This window comes from Marmota marmota, unplaced genomic scaffold (genome assembly GCF_001458135.2).
Source record: "Marmota marmota marmota unplaced genomic scaffold, marMar, whole genome shotgun sequence".
In the NCBI taxonomy this organism is placed as follows: domain Eukaryota; kingdom Metazoa; phylum Chordata; class Mammalia; order Rodentia; family Sciuridae; genus Marmota; species Marmota marmota.
The window spans coordinates 12,470,669-12,498,287 of NW_026000222.1; the positions used below are offsets into that span (position 1 = coordinate 12,470,669).

Consider the following 27,619-nt stretch of genomic DNA (forward strand, 5'->3'; position numbering starts at 1 on the left):
TTTATTTTTAATGTTTAGAGAAGGTCTCCCTAAGTTGCTAAGGCTGGCCTCAAACTTGCAATCCCCCGGTCTCATCCTCCAGAGTCACCAGGATTACAGGTGGGCAGATGGCATGCACTCTCCCCACTCCAATAGAGTAAACTAATTCTTGGGTCCAAGGATTTTCCTCTTTGACCAGACAAAGGTGCAAAATATTTTGGAAATAATAATAAATACAAGATGAATCATAATCTGTAGGAGCAGTTCAAATACTTTATTAACAAAAAGTAAAAATAATTGAATTAAGTATCTCACTTGGAAATTCTAGAAAAAGAGAGCCAAGCAAACTAAAAGTAGTAGAATAAAATAAATAAAATAAAAGCAAAAATTAGTGAGTTAGAAAACAGAAAAACTAATAAATAAACCAAAATGCTGATCCTGTGAAAATTAAGCAATGAAGCTTAATTCAAACACAGTAAGCGAAAGAAATAAGCTCCAAACAGAAAAATTACTTTTAAAATCATGAGATGACTTCATAAAACTCTATGAAAAAAAAACAAAAGAAAATCTAGATTAAACAAATAATATTCCAAGAATATATGCCAAAACTGACACTAACAAGGACAAAATCTCTAAATAGATGAATTTTATAGAAGGAAATAACAGGAAATCACAAAATGCTCTCTTGCCAACAAGAAACCAGGCTAGACTATTTTCACATAGAATTCTACTAAACCTTTAAAAATCAGATGATGCAAATACTAAACTATTTTAGGATACTGGAAAAAAAAGTCAAAATTATTTTTTAACATTGATTCTAAATTTAACATTGATTCTAACCTCAAAGGTTGCACACACATATACATGAAAAACATAGATCAATCTCACAAATACTGGTATAAAAGTTGTAAACAAAATATTAGCACACGGCTGGGTATAGTGGTGTATAATTATAATCCCAGCTACACAGGAGGCTGAGGCAGGAGGCTCACCAAGTTCAAGTCCAACCTCAGCAATTTAGCAAGACCCTATCTCAAAATTAAGAGGGGCTGAGGATACAACTAAGTGATAGAGCCCCCTAGGTTCAATTCCCAGTAACACACACACAAATTAACAAACAGAATCTAATAACCCATCACAATCAAGTACTACTTATTTAATATTAGGACATCCATTAATACAATTAAATATAATAGAAATAAAAAGAAAAATAGGTTCATCTCTACAGATCTAAAAAAATAGAAACATTTAAATACCCATTTATATTTTTAAAATCTTTTTTAAAACCAAAGGATTAATACCCCTTTAATATAATAAAAAAAAATAAGTAAACTTTTAAACAAAATCAGCAGCTGCTGTAATGGGAAAACACTAAAGCAGCAGTTCTTAGGAGTATGGCCCATGGATTCTTTCAAGGGTCTGAATATTTTCATCATAAAAGCAAGACGTCATTCGTTCCTTTTTCACAGTGCTTTATTTTCCCCCTCCCGCTCCCACCCACTAGCCGGGAATCTAACGCAGAGTCTCACATGTGCTAGGCAAGTGTTCTACCACTGAGGACTTCCTAGCCCTCTTTTGTTAATGGTTAACACCAATGACACAAAAGCAGTGGTGGGTAAAACTGCTGATATCTTAGTCCAAGCAAAGTCATGGCACCAAACTATACTGGTAGGTGTGCTGTGTTTCATCTCACACACACTCATGATGAGGGATAAGCATTTTTACTTGAAAAGGTGCCTGATGAATTTGTTTAAAAAATCTTATTTTTGTTGTATTTCATTTTGCAGTGCTGGGGATCAAACCCAGGGCTGTGTGCACATTAGGCAAGCACTCTAAACTGAGTTGCAACCTGAGCCCCAACTAGTCTTGACCTTAGGACATGTCTTTAATATTCTTGGGAGAGAAGTGGAAAGTACACCTATAGCTTCTGCTGCATACTGAAGTAAAACAGCTGCCTCCAGGAAAAGCAGTTGTGTGATCTGAGTCCCAAACTCAAGTTGTGCATTTTTCATGGAACACTATTTCTACTTAAAAGAACAACTGGCAGACAAATTTATTCAGACTTGAGTATTTGGCAGACATTTTCTCAAAAACAAATAAAGTGAGCTGTCACGTCAAAGAAACCTACTGTCAGCACTTGTTGTCATGATAAAATTTAAGCATTCAAGTGAAAATTAAAATTTTTAAAAACTTGTGTTCACCACCCTGAACAATAGAGTTTTTCTGCTGAGATTGGTGGTGATGTTTAAAATCTGAGTTTTTAATACTGCATATCAAATATTTGCAAATCAACATTGGCAAGATCTAAATTACTCAGTGAACCAATACCTCCAAAATGACAAATTTGTAGTATTAAAAAATCGCCTGGACAAACGACCGGCCCATCCAAAGTGTAAGACAGACCAATGGATTTTAGTGTAGCAGAGCAGAAAAAGTTCATTTATATAAAGATTCTTCATTGCAACCAATTTTTTGGAAGCTATCATCTGTCATGTTTTGACACAGTATCAGAGAATATCCATATTATCTTAAAAGGTTATTAAAATTACTCTTCCCTTTTCCAATTACTTACTATGTGAGGACAGATCTTATTAAGCCCTTCAACCAAAACAATGTATGCCACAGATTGAGTGTGAAATCAGATGAGAGTCCAGCTATCTGCTTTTATCAAGACATAAAAAAGATTTGCAAAGATGTAAACAGTGCCACACTTCTTACTAAAAATCTTTAAGCTATTTTTCATTAAAAATATTAATTATGATAATGTAATGGTTTGACATTATAATTTTTAACTAATAAAACAAAATTATTCTGTTAATTTCTGACATGAAAAATATCAGTTCCTATAAGCAAAAGCTCTGTGGGTTCCTCAAAGTTTATGAGAGTGAAAGTAACCCAAGACCAAAAGTTTTGAGATATACTGCACTACAGACATTCCCAGTAAAGCCAGGATGATGGTGGCTCTGGGCAGAAAATATACAATATGAAACCAGCATATAAAGTGGTAGCATGGGACTGGAGTTGTAGCTCAGTGGTATAGTGCTTGCCTAGCACACGTGAGGCCCTGGGTTCAATCCTCAGCACCACATAAAACTGAAATAAAGATATTGTGTCCACCTACAACTAAAAAATAAATTTTAAAAAGTGGTAGCATGTATGGGAGTTATCAAAAACTGAATAATACTTTAAAAATAACAGTCATCAATATGAAAGAGCTGTTCCTCTACCCACCTAAGCCAAAACTGAATAATTTGAGCATCAAGAACAATAGTTGTAATGGATTAAAATACAAATATATAGCAACCCAGAAGTTCCTAGATAAGTTTAAAACAACCACAACCACAAAACCTCATTGACTGGGAATTTAAAAAAAACAAAACAAACAAACAAACAAAAAAAACCTCATTGGTCACCTTTCAAAGTTGCTAATATACCAATTTACTTTTCCAGAAATTGATAAGCATCGGTCCAGCTTTCCCCAAACTAATAGTTGATACTTTCAGCACATCTCCATAAAAGTCAGTTACTGCAGTAAAAAAAAAATGCTTAGAAAAACACTACTCTGCAAACCCTAATAATGGAGCTAGTTATCAATATTCAATGGATATGATACCTATTAAATCAAAGACTGAAAAAAACTTAATAATTGGTGGATCCAGTTGACACTAGAAAGGGCCACACTAGCCATTTTGTGCTTTTCAAAGTGATAAAAAGTACTTAACTCTCTAGGTCCAACTACAAATTTATAGAAAATCTGGGGCATAGAGTTACAATTATAAAGTAATCCTAGGCCAAGCTCAGTAGCACACACCTATAATCCCAGAAATTTAGGAGGCTGAGTCAGGAGGATTGCAAGTTCAAAGCCAGCCTCAGCAACTTAGTGAGACCCTAAGCAACTTTTTGAGACCCTGTCACAAAATTTTAAAAAGAAGGTATGTGATGTGGTGGGGCACTGGGGATGTGGCTCAGTAGTTAAGCACCCCTGGGTTCAATCTCTGGTACCAAAAAAATTTTTTTAAGTAAGCCTAAGTAAATAACCAGCCAAATATACAATGTAGAAAAGGCTAGAAGTCAAATAGCCAGTTCTTCAGCAGCTAAAACGTCATGGAAAAGTGTTGGGGGGCAGGAGGTAATGAAGGGAACTCTTCACTTAGAAACACATCAAGTTAATGCAGTGTATACAATTTTCCTGAGTCCTTATTTGAACCAAACAACTGTAAAAAGGCACTTTTTGAGACAGCATGGAAAATTTGAACATGGACTGGGTACTGAGTGATAACTGAGTGATTTTGTGAGGTGCGATAAAGGCCTTATTTGTTCTCTAAGGTATGCATTTCATGAATTGAAAATACTCTGAGGAAAAAAAATTCAGCTAAACTGCCGCAGTCTGGCTGGGCACAAAATCACGAGCCACCACACAGCTTGTAGATTCAAACAGCAACTCTTTATTCCCGAACTCACATCAGCCGTCTACAAACACGTTCTGGGGAAATCCACGTTCTCTGCCCAAATCCACGTTCTCTGCCCAAAATCACCTTCACTGGGCTTCTGTCTCCCAAAATATACTGTCTGAATCCCGTGAGAACTGTCTGAATCCCGTGAGAACTCAAGGGGAACTTAGGCAGCAGGATACGCCCTATTCCCAGCAGGAATAATCTTAAACCTTAAACCTGGAACCTAAACTGGGAACGCCCTAAACCCGATTATCATAAACCCGGAACACCCTAATCCGCCTTGGTCCTTGAGCAAGGTCACCTACATTCAATGTCACTGCAACATGGGGTACGCTGGCAAGGAAATTGTCATACCTACTTGGCTAATGGCTCCCAGCACTAAACACTGGTAGTTATGAAACCCAAGTGAGGATACATGGGAGTTTGTTATATCATTTTATTTTGGGCATGTTTAAAAGTTTTCTAAAAAAAATTATCAAGTAGCTTCCTGTAAAACTTATAGTGATGATATAGCATATAAAATAAATACATGGTCCTTGATCCACTTTGAGTTGAGTTTAGTGCATGGTGAGAGATAGGGGTTTAAATTCATTTTGTTACATATGGATTTCCAGTTTTCCCAGCACCATTTGTTGAAGAGGCTATCTTTGCTCCAATGCATGTTTTTGGTGCCTTTGTCTAAGATGATTGTAATTTTGTGGGTTAGTCTCTGTGTCCTCTATTCTTTACCATTGGTCTACCAGTCTGGTACGAATTAAACCAGAGACTCTGCATCTAATAGAAGAAAAAGTAGGCCCTAATCTTCATCATGTGGGATTACACCTCAACTTCTTTAATAAGACTCCTATAGCACAAGAATTAAAACCAAGAATCAATAAGTGGGATGGATTCAAACTAAAGTTTCTTCTCAGCAAAACAAACTATCTGTGAATAGAGAGCCTACATCATGGGAGCAAATTATTACCTGACATATCAGATAGAGCACTAATCTCTAGGGTATATAAAGAACTCAAAAAGCTAAGCACCAAAAAAAAAATAAAAAATAACCCAATCAATAAATGGGCCAAGGACTTGAACAGACACTTCTCAGAAGAGGATATACAATCAATTAACAAATATATGAAAAAATGTTCATCATCTCTTGAAATTAGAGAAATGCAAATCAAAACTACTCTATGATTTCATCTCACTCCAGTCAGAATAGCAGCTATTAAGAATACAAACAACTGGGCTGGGGATGTGGCTCAAGCGGTAGCGCGCTCGCCTGGCATGCGTGCGGCCCGGGTTCGATCCTCAGCACCACATACAAACAAAGATGTTGTCCGCCAAATACTAAAAAATAAATATTAAAAAAAAATTCTCTCTCTCTCTACCTCTATCTCTCTCACTCTCTCTTTAAAAAAAAAAAAAGAATACAAACAACAATAAATGTTGGTAAGATGTGGGGGAAAAGGCACACTCATACATTGCTGGTAGGACTGCAAATTGGTGCAGCCAATATGGAAAGCAGTATGGAGATTCCTTGGAATGGAAATGGAACCACCATTTGACCCAGCCATCCCTCTCCTCGGTCTATACCCAAAAGGACTTAAAAACAGCATACTACATCCCTGTAGGGACATAGCCACATCAATGTTTATAGCAGCCCAATTCACAATAGCTAAACTGTGGAACCAACCTAGATGCCCTTCAGTAGATGAATGGATTAAAAAAATGTGGCATATATACACAATGGAATATTACTCAGCAATAAAAGAGAACAAAATCATGGCATTTGCAGGTAAATGGATGGAGTTAGAAAAGATAATGCTAAGTGAAGTTAGCCAATCCCAAAGAAACAAATGCCAAATGTTTTCTCTGATATAAGGTGACTGACCCATAATGGAGTAGGGAGGGGGAACATGGGAGGAATAGACAAACTCTAGTAGGGCAGGGTGGGGGGAAGGGAAAGGAGGGGGGCAGGGGGTTAGCAATGATGGTGGAATGTGATTGACATCACCATCCAAAGTACATGTATGAAGACATGAATTGGTGTAAACATACTTTATATACAGAGATACGAAAAATTGTGCTCTATATGTGTAATAAGAATTGTAATGTATTCCACTGTCATGTATTTTAAAAATAAAATCAATTAAAAAAATAAATACGTCATGTTCTTGATGAGTTCATAATCCTGGGAAGAAAACAGAAGAATGAAAAAAAAAAACTGTGTAAGATCACTTCAAGTATTGCTCAAGCAGTTAAGTACAAGAGCTAAGGAAGAGATTAATATTACTAGTTATCATATAGGGGATGCAGGGATGATGGTTACTCTTATATAAAAGAAACATACAAAGAAATATTTACACTTACCTTGAATTTTCTAAGCTAATCTAATATGCAAACTGATATTCCAATTCTGGGAGTCACTAAAAATATAAGTTCTTGAAAGTACAGACAGAAAAACGCATCTGTCCTCCCCAGTAAAATAACTTGGTGTTAAAATATAATCTTAAATAGCAAAAAGATACAGAAGCACATGAAATATAGCCTTTTCCACAAAGACCTGTAGAATCTTTTCCACAGATGAACACAAAAAGAACAATCTTTACAAATGTTTTCCTTAAACTATAATCAAAGCCATAAATCAAAAAATATGGCTACAGTTAACTATTTTGTCTATAACAAGCAAAACTAATGCTGCTGCACTTGGTTTAAAGGAACACAGAATAATTACACCTGGCTGACCTATTAAGATACTGTGGAAGACAGAATGATTAAGATTCTCAAGAAAATTACAGACCCATTATTGTAGGTACAATTTGTGAGTATACAACCTATATGTAAACACAAACAGATGTTGACTTTTACATAAAATTCTCAAAGGAGTAAAATTAAGTACTAAGCATACTTAGTGACAGATAATTTCTAAACCTTTTCACTAGTAAAGAACAGGTGTCACCTTCACATCTATAGTCATTAAGAAGCTTCACCCTGGGGCTGGGGTTGTGGCTCAGTGGTAGAGTGCTCACCTAGCATGCACAAGGCCCTGGGTTCGATCCTCAGCACCACATAAAAATAAACAAATAAAGATGTTGTGTCCAACTACAACTAAAAAATAAATTTAAAAAAAGGAGCTCCATCTCTCCCCACTCTTTCAGTATGAAACTGAACTTATCCAAAGATAAGTTACCTTCTTTTTTCATATTGGCCAAAAATAAGAAAAGGAAAATATTAAAGAGACCTAATAACAAGAGAATGCGGGGGAAAGAATGCATTCATTAGAAACTCAAAATATGAAATACCTCACTATATAATCATTGTTTTAATCACTTTTCAAAACATACCTATATACCATGAATTACAATATGTGGTGTCCAGCTTTTACTTTATTACTTGTTCCACTAGGTCAACCCTTTAAACAAAAGAAAAAAGCCTTCCATCCAAATAGAAATTCATCTTCAATTTCAATATTAAATACAAAGTAATTTTATTTCATTTCCATATCATAAAATTATTTTGCATTTAATTCCACTCCTAAGATCCCTCTGAAATGAGTTTTCTCCAATAGGGGTGAGGCTTGTTACCAAATAATTGCATCTCTTTTCAATAATTACGTAATAAACAATTTTTTAGCTAAGTATATCTGTATCATTTGTACATAATAATTTGTCATCATTTTAATAAGAAGTATTTAATTGTCTACAATTTGTTCAAATTAAAGATTACCAAGCAAATTTAAATAAGACCTAAACATATCTTTATTTTTAGAACATAAAAATGAACAGAAAACTGTTTATGCTTTCTTAAAATCTTTATAAGCATGCACTGTTTGGGGGGAAATTATAATCATTTACTGTTTAAAACAATTTCAAAACTGAAACAAAACTAAAATATTTTATTTCTCACTTTCATCTTAGAGAGCAAAAATGAACACTTAATTTCAGTATTACCCTTTTTCTAAAGTCAATGAACATGAATTTTATTTGAGTTTATAATCACTACTTTCATTGCCAAAAATGTAAGGATTAACTGATTTCATATACTCATGCGATATAATTTTATGTAAGTACCTCTGACATTAACATGACAAATTCCCAACTATATTTATCAGAATGTATCCCTATTGTTAAGCAACACATGACTATATTTTAAAGACCTGGTACTCTAATCAAAGATAAGTAAAATAACAAATCATGAATAAACACTTCTTTTTATCTCTTCTAATATTTTAACCTTGCTTCTTTCATTCAAGTCTTTGGAATAGAAAAAGTAGCATTTGGGCTGGGGCTATAGCTCAGTGATACAATGCCTGCCTCGCACGTGGGAGGCACCAGGTTCGATCCTCAACACCACATTGAAATAAATAAATAAAGATATTGTGTCCATCTACAACTAAAAAAAAAAAAAAAAATTAAAAGAAAAAAAAAAGCATTTAACATAAATCTCTCAAAAACAGTTTTAAAGATAGAAGTTAAATCCACAAATTTGGATTTTAAGTTTCCTTCAGAAAAGGTATTTTCAATGCATTTAAATATTTAAATGGCATTACACTAAAAGCCCCCACTAACATAAAACCTTTTTTCTTAGGGATAACAAAATACTGAAAAAATCAAACTTGTAAGAGCTTTTTTCATCCAAGCTTTTAGGAAACACATTTGTGAAGTTAAAAATTTCTGAATGCTAAAAATCTTTTCCAAAAACATCACAATTAAATTGGAAACCTCAAGACCTATGAAAAATATTTTTTAATACACTGTGATTACTCTGATATACTTTATAAACTATCTCTCACATCTTACTATCCACTAGACTTTTTCATTCCTTTTTTGGATAGCATTCTTTCTCCCCTTTGGTCAAAAGAAATTCCTATAAATATTGGTACCTGTCATCTATATTCAATTCAACGTGAACCTCCCTCAAGTTATTAACTCACCTCTAAAGGAATTTCAATCCAATAAATCAGATGAACAACTGATCCAAAAGCCCTAAGAAACAAAATATATTCTAATATATTCCAATGTTAGATTCCAATACAGGTAAATGTGTTTAAAAAAAAAAAAAAACAACTAAACATTCAATACTTATCTGAAGGGCTTAGAAGTTCTATTATCAAAATCTGGACCCAGGCTTTCAACTTATTCTAACAAATGGTTAAAATAAGCAAAATAAATTGATTACAAGCAGGGCATCAAGACTATTAAGTGCAAAATGATTTTCCAAGAGGGTTTTCCCTTGGTAACCAATTTTCCATTCGACTTCCAGAATCATATAACTTGAACTGCTTCCAAAAGGCCACCTGTAGGAAATGAGATTTCTTTCAAAAATCTACTTCCAGGCCTCCATGCTCCCTTTTCTCACCACCACCCCTTAAGTACTCGATCTTTCTCATGCAATAGTTTCCATAAATACTACAAAATTAAGGAATAAATTTTAATGAATACAAATCAAAGGAAATGAAGGAACATTAACTCTCATTCAAACCTTCTTTTAGTCTGTTTCCAATTATATTTTTAACTTTCCCATGATTCTCTTTAAAAAAGATGAACACAAAATCTGTCTGCTAAAGACTTTATTTATGAATCTATAATGGAACTCAAAATAGCAAAGAACAAGAAAATTTTCACATCAGTATTTATCAACCAAATACATCAGAGAATACTTCTATTTTTCATATAACGGAAAATGCCTAAAAATGCACATGAGAATATAAATATTGTCTAGTTTGTAGAACTTTAAGATAATGAAGAATTGCTTAAAGCAGTTTGCCAAAAAAGTTCATCACGCTGTTAAAGACATACAATTCAAAAGAATCAAATGTAACTGATGAAATAACCATTTCATGGCTAATCTTTTCATAAAGTGCTATTTTCAGACTGAAAAAAACACCTAGTAAAGATTTTATAAATTTAAATATTGAGACTTCATTCTGAAAGTATTAAATTTTTCTTCAGTACTGTGTTCATAACACTCATATATTCCCAATATAATAAGACTGTAAGATTATAAATGATTACCTTAAAATTAAATAAAAATCTTTTCATTCACTGATAATTTCCTGGAAGTTAAAAATTACTACTACATTGTTAAATGAAGTTTTCATGATACAGGAGTGTACTAGACACAATTATTCATTGTTTTAAACATGATCTTTGGTTTGAAGCTGTCTTATTATTAGTTGCATGGTTGTACTTAGTAAAATATTTGTAAAATAGCACACTAGTTTCATTTGAAACATAAAAGAAAATCCAGTCCATGGTCTAAAAGCAATGAATGGCATATACCAAGAAATCTGGCACAGTGAGTTCCCTGATATCCGAAACTGTCAAGAGCTAAATGAAGTCCTGTTGCTGAGGAGTGCCTCCTCCTTTGACTGCTATCAACTCATTAATATCATTAGCCAATGAGAAGTTAGTTGGAAAAAACTCTGAATGAAGGCACATAGGTGCAGATCTTAAGCAGATAAGTAAGATCAAATCAATTGCATTGTGTAAGCATGGGCATATCCTCTCCAAATGCACACATCCTCATGTTTAGAGGCTGAATACCATCACTGAATAGATTTTTGCCAAGGAACAACTCTACATGGATGCATGTATCCTAGAAATCAGAACTAGCTGATGGTTTTCTAGAATTAAAACCTTGGATGATGTAAAAGTTGGTCTTTCCCCAAAATGAAAAATATTAAATTGATAGAGCAAACAGATGCAATAACATTGGAAAATGTCACAAAATTGAATCTCAGAAAGAACAAATTCAATTTCATAAATGAAGGCTGCTGCTGATTTCTTCTCTCTCTCCTTGAATAATCAAATGTAAATGTCTTTTGGCAATAGCAGCATTTAAATCCCACAAAAAATCAAGTAGTGACCCATTAAGGAGCAGCTCCATTGGCACAAACTGTAAAACCTGTTGGGGTGCATCAGAGTTAAGCAAAGTACTCAACAATTCATTCATATTCTGCAGATACTGGAAAACTGGATTTGGAAGATTCTGATAACCAACACATAGCAAGACTGCACAGGTTCTCAGGGGCTCAGAGGATGTGGGACAAGAAAACGTGATGAATCTAAAACAACTGTGGAGTACAAAGATCAAGCCAGCCATAAATCTTGTTAAGCAAGAAAGTACAGGCAAAATCATCATATCTCCTGCATGAAGCTGCTGTAATGAATGTAGAAGGCAGTTCAAAAACAAATGCTGGTAAGTTGGGTCTCCATCATGAAGCAAGGAACAGTTAAAAGTCATGAGTTCAGCTGATTCCAGGAGTTGAACTTCCACTGGTATGTTCATTTTTACATCATGGAGTGTTGGTAAACCCACAAGCAGGCACTTTATCTGGTTGCTGGGTTCTAAAACCTGTTCATCCTGAAGGCACTTGGTGAGGCTAAACAACTCAGAAAATATTAGTTCTTCTGAAAAAATGTGACAAGAACAATAACATTGCTGTGTTGGCCTGGAATCCAAATTTAAAGCTTCTCCTAGGGACTTTTCAATTGCTTCGTTCAGAGTCTTTAATATTTCACCATCACAAAATGGAGAACACTTTACTTTTGGCAATTTCTTTCCTTCTAAAATTTGCCATAAGTGACACTCAAGATTGGAAGCTGGTCCTTCTAAAAGAGAATTTTGCCCAGGATGATATACAGCATGTTCTTCAGCCCAACTATTAAAGTATCCTTTGGCTATTTTATCTTTCCATGAAAGGGTTTCCAACATCTTCCTTTCATTATAGGTTTTAAAATATCTGTTCCTCTGCCCAAACCATTTTGTATTTGTACTACAACCAATGTTAGATTTTTTTACTAGCCAGTTATTTCTGGAAAGAGGCTTCAGTTGAAATTTTTGCATAAAATATTGTACAGCACAATCCCTTAAATTATTCAGCTTTGCCTGTTCCTCTTCTCCCATGCACTCAAACAGACGAATGTTCTCAGAAATTGTCTCTAGCTGATATTTATGAAAAAATGCACAACATTCTTCATGTCTTTTAAGAAATGATTCTGGAATCAAATTATGGGGAAAGAGTGCTTTTCTGGTCATTTCAGTCCCAAAATTCAGCACCATCTTAGATAACAGGGGATTGATAGCCTCTCTTCCTTTATAGCGGAGACACACCACATAGACTTCTGAGTTGCCTGCCTTGCTAGTAGCAGGTTTGAAAACATGGACTTGGTCAAAGGAACAGTTTAGCAGGTACATCAGGTTTATGGAACAATGTTCAAACAAAGTAAACATCTTCAGAACAAAAGAGCCACCATTTCCAAGAGTGGTCAGAGCAGTGACAACTTCACAGTAATGTAAAGAAGAGACTAAAGCTTCTTGTTCACCTGGGTTTCCTTGGCAATCAAAACTCCCATCGGCAGTGATCAAGTGAATGGTTGCCATGCTGCTTACGAAATTCTGAAGTCCGGTCAGATATTTCATGGTCATGATATCACCAGTGTTATCTGGACCAAAGTACCACCAATTCAAGGTATTTGCAATGAGCCGGTCATCCATAATCATCATAAGGTTGTCATTTGCTTCATGGTATGGATTCAGGGTATTAGCCACCCAACTCCAATCACAAGGGAACCGATGGGATTTTAAGTAATGGTTAAGACTAGCTATAAAAGCTCCGGGGGCTTCACAAAGGTGTAGAGAATTCAGTTTTCCATTCTGAAAAGCTTCCTGTGGAATAAGTGGAAAGCTGCACAAAATCTCATGAAATTTACACCATGCTTGAGTGCAAAGTTCAGCATTCACAGATTTTCTTACATGAGAAATTATTTTTCCTGCTTTATTAGTGAAAGCAGTGTGCTCATGCCACTCATCCAGTTTCTTATCACTTAGGAGGTTTTTTACTTCATTTAGGGAGTTCTTCAAATCAAGAAATGCATTTAATTCTGCATGGTCACAGGTAAAAATCTCACTGGGATCTGGTAACTGCCATTCATTATTAACTGGCTTACAATAAGAAAAGTTCTTGGCAAAGAGTTCAAAAATGTCAGCAAGAACATCTGGGCTGAATGTCTCAGGACTTGCTAACTGCTGAACTGGTGGCTTTCTGCACTTACTCATTTTCAAGTCAAATCTAGAAAGAGAAACACAAAATTAAATCAATCACATTTATTAGTGAGTTAAATTTCATCAGTAGTAAATCTGATCACACCTATAACAAACCCCATAAGGAAAGGCTAATGTCAGAACACTCTGTTATAAAACAAGGCAATATGGAATAAATAAAAGCTTTATCCACCAGACCAGAGTCCAAATTCCTGCTCTGCTATTTACTGCTTAATAAATGGCCTGGGAAAAGTACTTCACCTCTTGGGATTCAGTTTCTTCTTATCAAAAAAAATGGACTTATCATTGTTTTAGAGGAGAATAAAACACACTAACATATAAAAAGAATATACCAAAGAATATTTGTCAGTGAATGTCAACTCTTATTATCATAATAAGCCATCTAGCTTCTTCCCAGAGTTCTCTACCATGGTTGTGACACCATCCACATGGCCTCAAACACACACACTTAAGAGATTTATCCATGGACATGACTTTGGATCAAGCTCTAACAAGGGTCTTTTAGACTTTTTTAGTTCCCATTATACTTTACCTCCTCCTAGGAGGTGATGCTGCATGTGAATCCGGTACTGGTCCCTCTATCGAGCCTTTCTGCCACCACCAACTACTACTGCTAAATACATCCTCTGCCCAGATTTCAATGACGCATGCACTTTGGTGGCACCAATCATTTCTACAATTCACGACAAAAATTCATTGCTCTAGTTTGAATCTGAAATGTCCCCCAAAGGCACATGTGTTAAAGACTTGTTTCCCGGCCCATGCTGCTAATGGAATACGGTGGAACCTCTAAAAGGTGGGGCCTTGTGGAAGAAAGTTAGGTTATTAGGGCATGCCCTTGAAGGGTTATTGGAACCCCAGTCCCTTCCTCTCATTTTGTATCCTGGGTACGAGCTATAAAGTTCTTTTTCTCCATGCACTCCCAGCCATGATATTCTGCCTCACCACAGATCCAAAGGCAATGGATCATCGGTCTATGGCCAGAAACCTCTGAAACTGTGAGCCAAAATAAACCTTTTCTAAGTTGTTTATCTCAGGTATTTTGCCACAGCAATGGAAAGCTGACTATACACTCATTATACTGCTTGTAAACTAGGTTGTACTTGAATGGTTAGTCTCCTTCGCTTCATGTTGAAATGACCAATAATCCCTCTGACATGTCTCTATAAATTATACATTCCTGCCTATCATATGATCAGTCAGACAACTCCACACTTACATTATAAAATTTCATTATAAAACTTAACATACTTTCTTAGCAGAATTTTAAATCATCAAATTTAAATTTGTAAAATATCCTTACTGAATATAATTACAGTCCATCTATAGCCTGTGTTATAACACTAAGAAACCAAAACTGTCTGCCTCTAGGGAAGGAAAAGGATATGAGAGAAAGAAGCATGACTTAATTGGCAGTTTTAGAAAAGTTCTAAATTTTAATATATAGGACAATGAGTATTATATGGCACCTGTCAGTGCAATTTAATAGGTACATTAGTTTATGAAGTCTGCACTTACTTAGCATATTCAATGTATTCTACAACTGTTTTTTATCTCAATTTTTTTAATCTCAATTTGTTAGACGTAAAAAAAAAAAACTGACAACCAAATCACCATCCCAAAAGACACTGCTGGTTCAAGGATTACAATGGGAAATAAAGGTGAACTGTCATAATAAATACAATATCCAGTTGACTTCATTCTATTTGTTTTGTATTGTTCTATTTGTTCTTATATTGTTCTCTCTTTTTTTCCCACTATTTTCTTAGTTGTCAATGGACTTTATTTATATGCAGTGCTGAGAATTGAACCCAGGGCCTCACACATGCTAGGCAAGTGCTCTTCACTGAGCCATAACCCCAGCCCTCATTCTTTTTTATTTGTTTTACAAGTTAATCCATCAGTCTGTAAACGCCTTAAAGTTAAGAACCTTCGTAGTCATTTATTTACCATACTGTATTCACAAATTACATGGAAATACAGGTTAATAAGTCACAAATACACACCAACATTTTTTACTTACCTTAGATCAATCGTGTTATACTGTTAAATTGTATTTAGACAGTTTTCTGAAAGAAGGCATTTCTGCATTTACTAAAATCCTAAGGTGGGCAAATACAACTTTATTACAGCAAGCTTTTCTCTTCTCTCTTAATTCACACAGCACTTACTGGCAATTACAACCAAATGTATCCTATTTTGGAAAAAGTCTTATTTTAGTCATTAACTTCGAATATTAATTAATAGCTGCAATTAAGGTGTGAAATCTTACCTACATTAAATAGGTAATTGCCTGAGAAGGAGTAAAGGAGTTCAAACACCTCCACGGTTCTGACTATACTTTATTGGTGTGGCCACCTAATTTTTATTAGTCCTCCCCTTACTCATTCCACTCTACCCACACAAATCTTCCTGCTGTTCACAGAAGACACAGACACATTCCAAGCCAAAAACCTTTGCAGTGGCTGGTCCCTCTACCTGGAATGGTCTTCCCCAGATATCTGCACAGCTAATTCCCTTACTTCCCTTCCTATTTACTCAAGTGTAATTTTCTCTATGAAGGCTACCCTTGACATACTTATTTAAAATTGCACCTTGCATTCCCAATTTCCCTTACCTTACTTTCTTTTTTCCATGGCATTTATTTCCCTCTAACTTATTCATGTTTACTGATTATTGTGTGTCCTTCTCAAACTAGAATGTAAGCTCCACAGGTCAGGATCTTTGTTTTGTTTACTTACATATCATCCCAAGAGATTAGAACAGTGCCAACTAGGGCACAGTAAAGCAGCAACAAGTATTACTGAATGAATGAATGGATAACACACTTTGCAAAAGAATCACTGCTTTAATCACGTTTGAATACGAATCATAATAATGCATTTTAACTTCACTCCAGCACTTCCATGCACAACCAAAAAAAAGAGAAGAAAAAAACCTCTGCAGTTTCCAGAGTGCATGGAAAAATTTTCCAGTATGTAATCCTCAATCACTTTCATTAAGCACTTCATAAAGCTTTGTGGCATCATAATTCTGCTAGGTGGGTCTGTATTACTATTCTTATATTGCAGACTCGAGTACGAAAATTCGTAGTTTCCTGCCCAAAATCACAAAGGGAACACTTGCACAATTCGTAAAACTAGTGAACCTAACTCAAACCCCACAAGATCTCAACAGTTGTTGCCTCTCCAATTGATACAAGGGAGTTTTACAAGTGTTTTCCTCCAACTCCTCTGGCCAGGAACTGTGAAAACAGAAGGGTGTACCCAGCGCTTACTTTGGGTCTGGGGCACCCAGGATCTCACTTCGCCTAGTGGAAGGGAGTCCCAAGCCCTCCCGAGCAGTCCCCGCCCCTGCCTCGCCCACTGAAAGTCCAAGGAGGATCAGGCTCCTAACCCGGCCTGCATTACCTTCGCTCACGCCCACCTGGGCCCCCAGGGTATGGAGAAGCTGCTCTTCTTCACTCCCACTCCTCACTCCTGGGAGCCATTCTCACTTCCGCTCCAGGGACTGCTTCCTGGGGTGGTCACTCCTTGGATCCGCCACACCTTCAGCCACAGGGCAGCAAGGCAGCGCGCCCTGAGGCCAAGAAGGCGGCCGGGATCCGCCCTCGCGGCACAGGGAGCCAGAACTCTCCTCCAGGCCGCGCCCCCGGCAAACACGGGCCGGCGCCGGCTAGAGGGCCCTGACAGTCACGTTGCGCACGCGCCTTCTCGGCTAGGCTTGCGTCACGTGCGTAAATGCTACGCACGCCGTTGACTTTGGCAATGCTGAGGCCCGGGCCCCCTAGTTTTGTTTCTCCGAGAGGTACTGAACTGGAAAGGGCCAGTCTCCCGCCCTCTGGCCGCTATGGCAACTGAAGCTGCGCGCGCAGGAGCGTCCCTTGGCTCCGCCCCTAAGGAGTGAAGGGGTGGGATGGGGCGGGGCCGACTTACCCAGATCGCGCTGGCTCCGCCCACCCACGTGCTGGACCGTAGGTTTCCTAGCGCTGTGATGTTAGTTCCTAGAACAGATCTTAATAAAACTGGAGCTTGAAAGACAAGAGTTTAAAAGCCAAACTAGGAAAACTGCTAGACAATACTGTTATTGTGTGTGTGTGTATTTATAAGCCAGTAAGAAAAATAAAAACCTCAGAAAAAAAAAGTATGAAGATTCTAATAAGCAATAAACAAATAGCCAGTAAAAACATACAAAGTTGTATAACCTATTATTAAAAATTAGGAATTAAAATATTGAAAACTATACATTTAGCAAAGATTTAAAAGATTGATAGTGGCCACTGTCGGTGAGAATATGAAGAAATAGGTTCACATCTGTGGGTGGGACTAAAAATTAGTATTTTCAGTAGTAACCTTACAGAAGGCAGACTTTTAAAATGAGTATGCACTTTAACACAGCAATTACCACTTCTAGCAATTTGCCATTAAGAAAAACACAACAGTTGACACTCAATTTGGACAGAATGTTGATTTCAGCACTTTAATAATAAAAAACAAAACACTCTGCCTAAGGGAATTAATTAAATTATTTATGATACACCCATATAATGTCCATGTGCATTACATACAGCCATTATATACGTGACAACAGTATGCATGAAAATAGAATGGGATAGAAATGTTTGTAAAGTTTGAACCGTTTATATAAATATAGCCAAACATAATAAATATGAAATGCACTTTTTTAATATAATACTTGCCTATACATATTTTATTTAATACTTGCAGAGGCCCTGGATTCTATCCTTAGCACTGAAAAAAAAGAAACAATGCTAGGTCATTTGAATATTAGTATGGAAAGAAATTTATTTGGACTCTTCACATTATAAACAAAAATACATCTCATTTGGATTGTCAATCTATATTTTAAATGTCAAAGAATAAGGGGCTGGGGCTATAGCTTAGTGGTAGAGTGCTTTCCTAGCACGGGTAAAGCACTGGGTTTGATCCTTTGCACCATATTAAAAAAAAAATAAAGTTATAAAAAATGTATATCAAAAAATCAAAGAATAAGAAAGCATATGAGAACATGTTTGTGACCTTGAAGTAGACTAAAACTTTGTAACAGGACACAAAAAGCATCAACTATCAGGGGAAAATGTATAAATAGAACTCTATTAAAATTAAGAATGTGTTTATCAAAATATACCACCAATGTGAAAAAGCAACCTATAAAGTGGGGGAAGTTATATACATATAGAGATAAAGATAGATATTTCAGAATATAAAACTCCCACAAATAAATAAGGACAAGATATCCCAATATAAAAACTGACAGACAATTCCAAAACAGAATATCTAAAAGGCCAATAAACATATGAAAAAGTGCTCAATTTCATTAACCTTTGGGGGAAATTCAAATTAAAACCATAAAAATATACCATTACCCCCCCCCAAAAAAAGATACCATTGCCCATCCACTAGAATGGGTAAAATAAAAAGACTGAAAACATAGATGTTGGAGAGAATGGGTCAATGGAAAACTGAAAGAAAATGATCTTCCAAACTTACCAGGTGGCTCCTTCCTTATGTCCTTTCTTTTTCTTTGTATTTCAGTTTTTTTAAGTCCAGTGAAATGCTCACATCATAAATGTTCTATTCAATCCCTTCTGCCAAAATGCCTATGGAATATTTTAGGAAGTGCCATCGAGCTCCTTCCCAGTTTCCCACCCTCAAGAAACAAACATAATCTGGCTGCTTTCAAATTGGTAAGCCCAAGGGATCCTCTGAGTAGCTGGGGCTACAGATGCATACTACCACACCTGAACTACTGATCTATTTTCTAACACCATATTTATGCCTACTAGGATAGGCAGAACTAAAAAATATAAAAGTGTATACTTTTTTTATTTTCAGCCCCTTTCCATTCAATGTGATTTTTAAGAATATATAAAACCATGTTGCTTTATGTATCTGTAGTTTGTTCCTTTTTATTGCTAAGTGGTATGACATTATATGGATGGACTTTAACCATTCTCCTGTAGATGGATTTCTATGTTGTTTCCAGTTTGGTGATATTATGAGTAAACCTGCTGTGTATTATGAGTAATCCTGGCTGTGAACATGCCAATATAATACATCTTTGTAAGCATTTGTTTTCTTTACTCTTGGGTAAATAACCTAGATGTGAAGAGGCCAGGTCATTGAGTAGATTAAAAAGTTTCTCAACCTCAACCCTAATTAACACTTTTAGGATCAGTGAGACAGAGGTGTGTGTAAGTTTTTAAGAAACCACCAGTTTTCCAAAATGGTTGCACTGATTTTACATCCCCAGCCACAGTGAAGTCTGATTGTTCAACTCGGTTGTTCACCAACCAAGATATTATTTTTAAGGAATGAGATAATATCATGGTACAAAATTAAATCTGGTTGCTCATCAAATAGACAAGAGGATCAATGTAATAGTAGACACAGAGACAAACCCACATACTTATAGTCATCTGATACTGGACAAAGGTGCCAAAAATATATGTTGGAGAAAAGATAGCCTTTTTAACAAATGGTACTAGAGAAATTGGATATCTATATGTACAAGAATAAAACTAGATCCCTCTCTCTCACCCTGTCCAAAAGACAAATCAAAGTGGACTAAAGACTTAGAAATTAGACCAGAAACCTTGCAAATGCTAGAAGAAAATATAGGGTCAACACTCCAACATAATGGTGCAAGCACTAACATCCTTAACAAGACTTCCTAAAGCTCAAGAAATAAAACCAAGAATCTGTAAGTGGGATGGCATCAAATCAAAAACCTTTGGCACATCAAAGAAAATGATAGAGAGCATGAAGAGAGAGCCTGTGGAATGGGAGAAGATTTTTACTAGCTACTCCTCCAACAGGATTAATGTCCAGAATATAAGAAGAACTCAAAGAAACACCAAAACACCCCAGATAACCAATCATTAAATGGGCAGAAGAACAGACATTTCTCAAAAGAAGAAATGACCAACAAATACAAATGACCAACCAATACATGAAAAAAATGTTCAGCTTTGCTAACAAGCAGGGAAATGCAAATCAAAACTACACTGAGATTTCATCTAACTCCAGTCAGAATGGCAATTATCAAGAGTACAAATATTTAAAAATGCTAGTGAAGATATGGGGGAAAAGGCACACTCATACATTGTTGATGGGACTACAAATTAGTACAACCACTTTGGAAAGCAATATGCAGATTCCTCAAAACATTAGGAATGGGCCACACGCCGTGTGGTATACCTGTAATCCCTGTAGCTCAGGAGGCTGAGACAGGAGAATCTCAAGTTAATGCCGGCCTCAGCAATGGCGAGGGGCTAAGCAACTCAGTAAGACCCTGTCTCTAAATAAAATACAAAATAGGGCTGGGGATGTGGCTCAGTATTTGAGTGCCCCTGAGTTCAATTCCCAGTACCACAAAATAAAAAGGAATAGGAATGGCATTGCCACTCCTCAGCATATATCCAAAAGAACTAAAATCAGCATACTCTAGTGATACAGGCACACCAATGTTTATAGAAGTCCAACTCACAATAGCCAAGTTACAGAACCAGCCAATGTGCTGGTTCATCATCAACAGATGAATGGATAAAGAAGGTTTGGTATATTACACAATGGAGTTTTACTCAGTCATAAAGAAGAATGAAATTATGGTATTTTCAGTTAAATGGATGGAAATATATAATTTCATGTAAGTTAAATAATCACACTCAGAGAAGTGTTTTCTCTCATATGCGGTAGCTAGACCAATTAAGAGGAAAAAATGGGGTGGGGTTGGAGCTCAGGAAATTAGAGGGAAGGTCAGTGGAGTAGAGGAAGGAGATTGGGGAGGTGGAAGGAGAGATAGAAAAAGGGGAGACATGCAGAATAAATTTGACAAAATTATTCCATGTACAAGTATAAATAGACCACAGTGGATTCTACCTGCAAGGATATCTATAAAGCACCAATTTAATATTTACAGAGGAAAACCAGTAAAGAAGAGGAAGGGGAATAGTGAGAGGGAGGAGGAAAGGGAATGAAGCAACACTGGGGACTGAAATGGATCAAATTAAATTTCATGTATTATGAACCCGCTGTTATGTATTAACTATAATGCACTGATAAAAGCATAAAAAGCAATTCTGGTTCTTTCACATTCTTGTTAACTTTTGGCCTTTTAGACATTAGTGGGAATCAGTTGCTTTTTAAATGTGCTTCTTAATAAATATTAATAAAAAGGTAAGTATGTGAATATTGTTCTTTTGTGGAACTAAGGAGTAGGTGAAGGATATGTAATGTTCTAAAATTGTTGTGTTCCCTGAGGTTTATAAATACTATCGTGAATATTGCAAACAGTTAACCTTTTAGTGAGTCTGCCCTAACTAAAATAATCACAACATTTAGTGGGTATAAAATATGTGTTGGGAACTGTACTTCTTTTTAAAACTTTTAGTTTCTTTCATTCCATTTAGCAGATATATTTATTGCCCCATTTTGTTAAGAGAAATTAAGGATCAAGGTGACTAAACAATGCCTGAAGTTCATCTAGTCCATAGTAGACTTGGGTCTGCATGACACCAAGGTCCATCTATTATGCAGAGAATTCCTAGAAATTACTTCCAATAATTTTAAAAAATGTCATATCCATGGCCCAAAAAGTGTATAGTACAACAATAATTTTCAAAAAAAAGGATGAATTTCATTCTTTTTCTCTCCACACAAGTAAGAGGGTAAGTTGTTAAAATGTTTTTGGAAAAGATGAATGTATGAGTGCATGACACTAGTACCCAATACTTTCAAAAGTCGAAGAAAATAACCAAGCATTACACTAACAGATTCACAAATTCAGATGAACATACACAGTTAGGTGAATGCATTTAGTATCAACTATTAAATATATTTTTTAATATATATTTTTAGGTTGACACAATATCTTTTTTTTATATTTATGTGGTGCTGAGGATTGAACCCAGTCCTCACACATACTAGGTGAGCACTCTACCACTGAGCCACAACCCCAGCCCCTTAAATACATATTTTAACAAACATTTTAATGAGCATACACTGATAGTGTCTGATTGGCAGCTAGCTACAAAGCCTTAAGCTTTGCTGGTATGACAATGAGAATATAAACAGCATACAAGAATTAAAACAACTAGCTCCCAGCCTCTGCTCTGATTCTATTTCTCTATTAGCAAACAAACTAAACTGCTTCTGCAGTTACCATCGATTACCTTGCTGAATCTTTAGTTACATCTGAGACACATATTCTAAGGTGGCATTGTATAAATTGAGGATCTAAAATCCAATAGTTTTCTGGAGTGATGCAAATATCACAAGATATATAATATATATCTTGATGGGATTTGAGTTAACAGGTACTATATATGTATTCATTAAAACTCATGAAATAGTAACTTAGATTTGAATGTTTCACTCTACATAAATTATCTTTTCCCCCTAAAAAAGAACCATGAACTAGTACTGAACTCTAGATAGTGATATGCACACTGAAGTGTTAGAAGACATGGATATGTGCACCACACATAAGATGGATCAATTCTTCTATGGTAAAGCAGGAATAGCAAAACGTTCATGATTGTAGACACTAGGTGTGGACACATAACTGTTTACTGTGCATCTCTTTCAGCTTTTCACCATGTTGACATTTTTTCATAATTAAATTTTGGAGAAAAGAAACAGATTCACACCATGAAAGATGGGAATGGCATCTCCTTCCATTAAAAAAAATAATGAATACATACAAATACATATTTTCTTAAATATTTATTTTTTATTTAAAATATAATTTCTACATACAATGAGTATCTAGGATTTCTCCTCTGAGTGAGCTTTGAGTGAACAGCATTGGAATTGGTGGGGACAAGGTAAATGTTCTCATGGCTCAGCCCTTCAGATCTATTTATCTGATTCAGTGGTTCCACTGATTATTCTTGGTTTTGACCACCACACAATCTTAAGCTATTCCTACTCTTTTGTCATCTATGTTCCATTTACTTTCCTTTTTCCATATGGAAAGGATCTTTGTTTAAAGGCAGCAACCTGAGGAAATACTGATGTTAAAATTCCACAAGTTGACAAGGATTTTAAGCCTGATAATAATTCTTCCATTTTCTCTCAAGAGCTTCACTAGATTTTTAAATGGCATTCTTTTCAAAATTCAAGCAGCACTTTATGATGTCAAAATACAGTGTGAAAAAGAGAAAATATAGTTAAGATTAGAACCAATTTGGCTATTACATTATTGGGTAGAATATTTATGTTGAAGTGTTTGTGATGCTTGCAAACAATAGCCTGAATCTTTTTGCATGTTGTTTTGGAAACAAAAATTGCAAAAGTTGAGTTTGATACGTAAATGTTAAGAATTTCATGAGGTCATGAAACCAGTTTTGTCAATTTTGATGCTATAAAATATTAGTTAAACTTCATTCTGCATTTTAATAAACATTTGGGACTAAAACTCAGTATGAAATAGCTTTCTTAAAATTTATTTCTTGGGAATCCATGGTTTTCTACATAGTTATTTAAAGTTAATTAAATAGTGTAACTTAATAAATGGAAAGAAATCAGGATGAGTTTTGTATGTTATAACATTAGAAATTATATTTTAAATTAACCTAAAATAAGATTTATAATAATCATTAATATGCTAACCTAATTTTTTAAAATATTTATTTTTTAGTTGTAGTTGGACACAATCCCTTTATTTTATTTATTTATTTTTATGTGGTGCTGGATCGAATCCAGGGCCTCGCACTTGCTAGGCAAGCGCTTTACTGCTGAGCCACAACCCCAGCTCCCTGACCTAATTAATGCTTTTAATTAAAATAACTTTGTCATGGACTGAAGTGTGTTCACCCAAATTCATATGCTGAAGTCCCCTCAGTGTGACTGTATTTGGAGACTGGCTTTTATGGGAGCAATTAAGGTTAAATGAAGTCATAAGGTTGGGGCTCTAACCTGAAAGGACTGACATTCTTATAAGAAGAGGAAGAGACACCATAAATCCTTTCGGTACACACAAATCCTTTCAGGACACAGTGAGATGGCGACTGTCTGCAAGCCAGAAAGAGAGGACTCACTCTGTCAGCACCTTGATCATGGATTTCTAGCCTCCAGAAATGTGACAGTAAAGTCCTGTTGTTTAAGCCACCCAGTCTGCTGTATGTTGTTATAGCAGCCTACTATATACACACTAGTTTCTTCCTTGTAAAAATAACCAACGTGACTAAAAAATCATAAAAGACTACAAGAATATATGTTACTGTGATGGACTCAGGAGTTTAAAAATAAAATATTGGTGTTACTGGCACAAGGGCAGGGTCCCCAGGGGGTCCCAGATCCAGGTTCTTGTTGTCCTGAGCAAAGAATTGAGCTAGTCTCTAGAGGTTGGAAGGCAAGGTAGAGGTTTATTAAAAACGAACTTAACACTCTGGGATAGGAGAATGGCCTGAGCTGCGAAGTAGCTCAAGGCCCATCTACACAGTGGAGCTTGTTTTAAATGAGCTATGCTAGCTTTCCCCCTTCTCCCCTGGGTGGATCCGAAGTTGATTGGCACCTTGATTGACAGCTGAATGTTAATAATATCTTTTCTACTACCTATACATAAGTTCCTCCGCCCCGCAAAAATCCAGAGTGGGCGCAAACCATAAAGCTAATAATATGTTAACTAGTAACAAGATAACTCCAGGTCTCTTTTTTTAAAATAATACCTTTATTTTATTTTTACGTGGTGCCGAGGATCGAACCCAGTGCCTCACACATGCTAGGCAAGTGCTCTACAAACTGAGCTATAACCCTAGCCCCAGGGCAGTCTCTTGAGCTATTGCACATGCCTAAGGGGGCTTTTCCTTTCATGGTCTTAAATCCTCTTGTCTTCTAGCTTCTTCCCTTTAACTGCAAGATGGCCCAGTGTCTCCTAACAGGAAGTGGCTTCAGGTGGAGTCTTGTGAGGACCCTGGGGGGAGCTGAGAGCCCCAAGGAATGTTCCCTTCCCCATGACTTCTATCTCCAACCTCACACTGGGAAACTCCAAACAAGATACGGCCCACCTCCAAAGAGTTAATCATGTCATTGCAAGATGTTTAAAAATAAATAACATCATACAATTGATTCTATATTGTGTGGTACAGATTAAGTATTATATAAGTCAAAAGATAAAATTAGTAGGAAAAATATGGAAAAGGACTAGGGGAAAAGGGAATGCTAAATTTTGCCTTACAGGTTGCTATTACCAGCAGCACAATTCACAGTAGCTAAACTGTGGAACCAATCTAGATGCCCTTCAGTAGATGAATCGATAAAAATAAATGTGGCAATGGAATATTACTCAGCAATAAAAAAGAATGATATCATGGCATTTTCAGGTAAATGGATGAAGTTGGAAAAGATAATGCTAAGTGATGTTAGCGAATCCCAAAAAAACCCAATGTGGAGTATTTTCTTTGATATAAGGAGGCTGATTCATAGTGGGGTAGGGAGAGAGAGCATGGGAGGAATAGACAACTCTAGATAGGGCAGAGGCATGGGAGGGGAAGGGAGGAGGCATGGGGTTAGAAATGATGGTAGAATGTGATAGACATGATTATCCAAAGTACATGTATGAAGACACGAATTGGTGTGAATATACTTTGCATATAACCAGAGATATGAAAAATTGTGCTCTATATGTATAATATTAATTGTAATGCATTCTGCTGACATATATATATATATATATATGAAAAAAATTCTATTACCTTAGAAGGGCAAGTACCAGCTTAGCTCAGGAAAATAACATGGGTAAAAGAAAACAGGCAAGAGAAAGGTTAAGGTAGAATTCACAAAAGGGATGGAAAGTTAACAAGATCAAAATGCTGTGTGTGTGTGTGTGTAATGCTCAGTCAGCTTGGGCTGCTATAACAAAACACTGTAGAGTATGGTTTAACAACAGAGATTTATTTTCTCACACTTCCAAAGGTTAAGAAGTCCAAGATCAGCACTCTCTTCCTGGCTTTCAGATGGTTATCTTCTACTGTGTCCTCACATGGCAGAGAGAGAAAACTCTCTGATCTCTTCTTAGAAGGGCACTAATCCCATCATGAAGATCCCACCATCAGGACGGAGGTCTAATCATCTAAGCCTGATTAATTTCCAAATGGCTCCATCTTCAAATACCATCACAGTGGGGATTAGGGCTTCAACATATAAACTTGGGAGTGAAGAGAAAAAATTCAATCCATAGCAGGTAGTGAGGAGCTGGAGTAAGTAGGATCATGGAAACCAGACTTTGGCACCAGATCTGCTGCAATAGGAAATGGTCAAGAGGGAAAGACATAGCCAAGTTTGGTTCTTACAGAGCTAGGGACAACAATGGAGTAGTCTAACAGAAACATCTGGGAGGGAGTTGGAAATCAATGGGTGGCTAAAATCAGGTGAGAAAACCAAAGTAGTATTCAACCCTGTGAATTTTTAAATACCTGCTTTATTATTACTTATTATTAGCTACCATTATGATACTTAATTTCAAAGTGAAATCAACACCCAAGTTGTTAAAGCACTAGCCCAGGGACTCTTAACCCTTAAGAGCTCACTTAACACTGTGCCCTGTTGGGACGGATAATGGCTTCTCAATTGCTTTATACTTCACTGGTATCTGATGTTTTCTGCTCCTGAAAAAATGTTTGGATTTTGATTTGGGGGGAGTATTTTTTTCATTTTGTTGGAAAATAGCATGCTAACTTCATACCTTCCATGCAGAGTTTTCTCTCTACTGCTGTCTCTGTTTATAATCAAGATTCTTAATAGAGCAAGAAAGGAACAGAGGAAAGGAGACAAAGGAGAAGACAGAGGGGGGGAAAAGACAAGTGAGGCCCAGTGATTTCGTATCTGCACTGAGAAGCTGTCAGATGATTCTGATATCTTCAATAATTTGGGCCAGTTGCAAAGAGTAGAATTTAGACAGGCTTCAAAAATGAATGAACACATGCAAGGGATACATTTCAAAAACAGTTCAAAACGATAAAGGCAAGTTGCAGAGCAGTTTTCCACTGCCTTATCATTTATGCAATGTTTAAAACCATGGAACAGTTCTACTTAATGTGCATTGATACAAACATAGAATATTAAAACATGGGTGGGGAAGATACGCACCAACCTCTGGAGAGTATATCTCTG

The 27,619-nt window shown here is 36.1% G+C and overlaps 1 protein-coding gene across 1 annotated transcript; it reads right to left on the reverse strand.

Annotated features, from left to right (window-relative positions):
- Window positions 1–9,972: 9,972 nt before the first annotated feature.
- On the reverse strand, window positions 9,973–17,337 carry Cmtr2 (cap methyltransferase 2). The gene is made up of 2 exons (XM_015496106.2): window positions 16,895–17,337; window positions 9,973–13,491 (listed from the first exon to the last, which is right to left on the reverse strand). Exon 2 carries the CDS (start codon window positions 13,476–13,478, stop codon window positions 11,178–11,180), a length of 2,301 nt encoding a protein of 766 aa, XP_015351592.1. The 5' UTR covers window positions 13,479–13,491; window positions 16,895–17,337; the 3' UTR covers window positions 9,973–11,177.
- Between the last annotated feature and the right edge of the window lie 10,282 nt (window positions 17,338–27,619).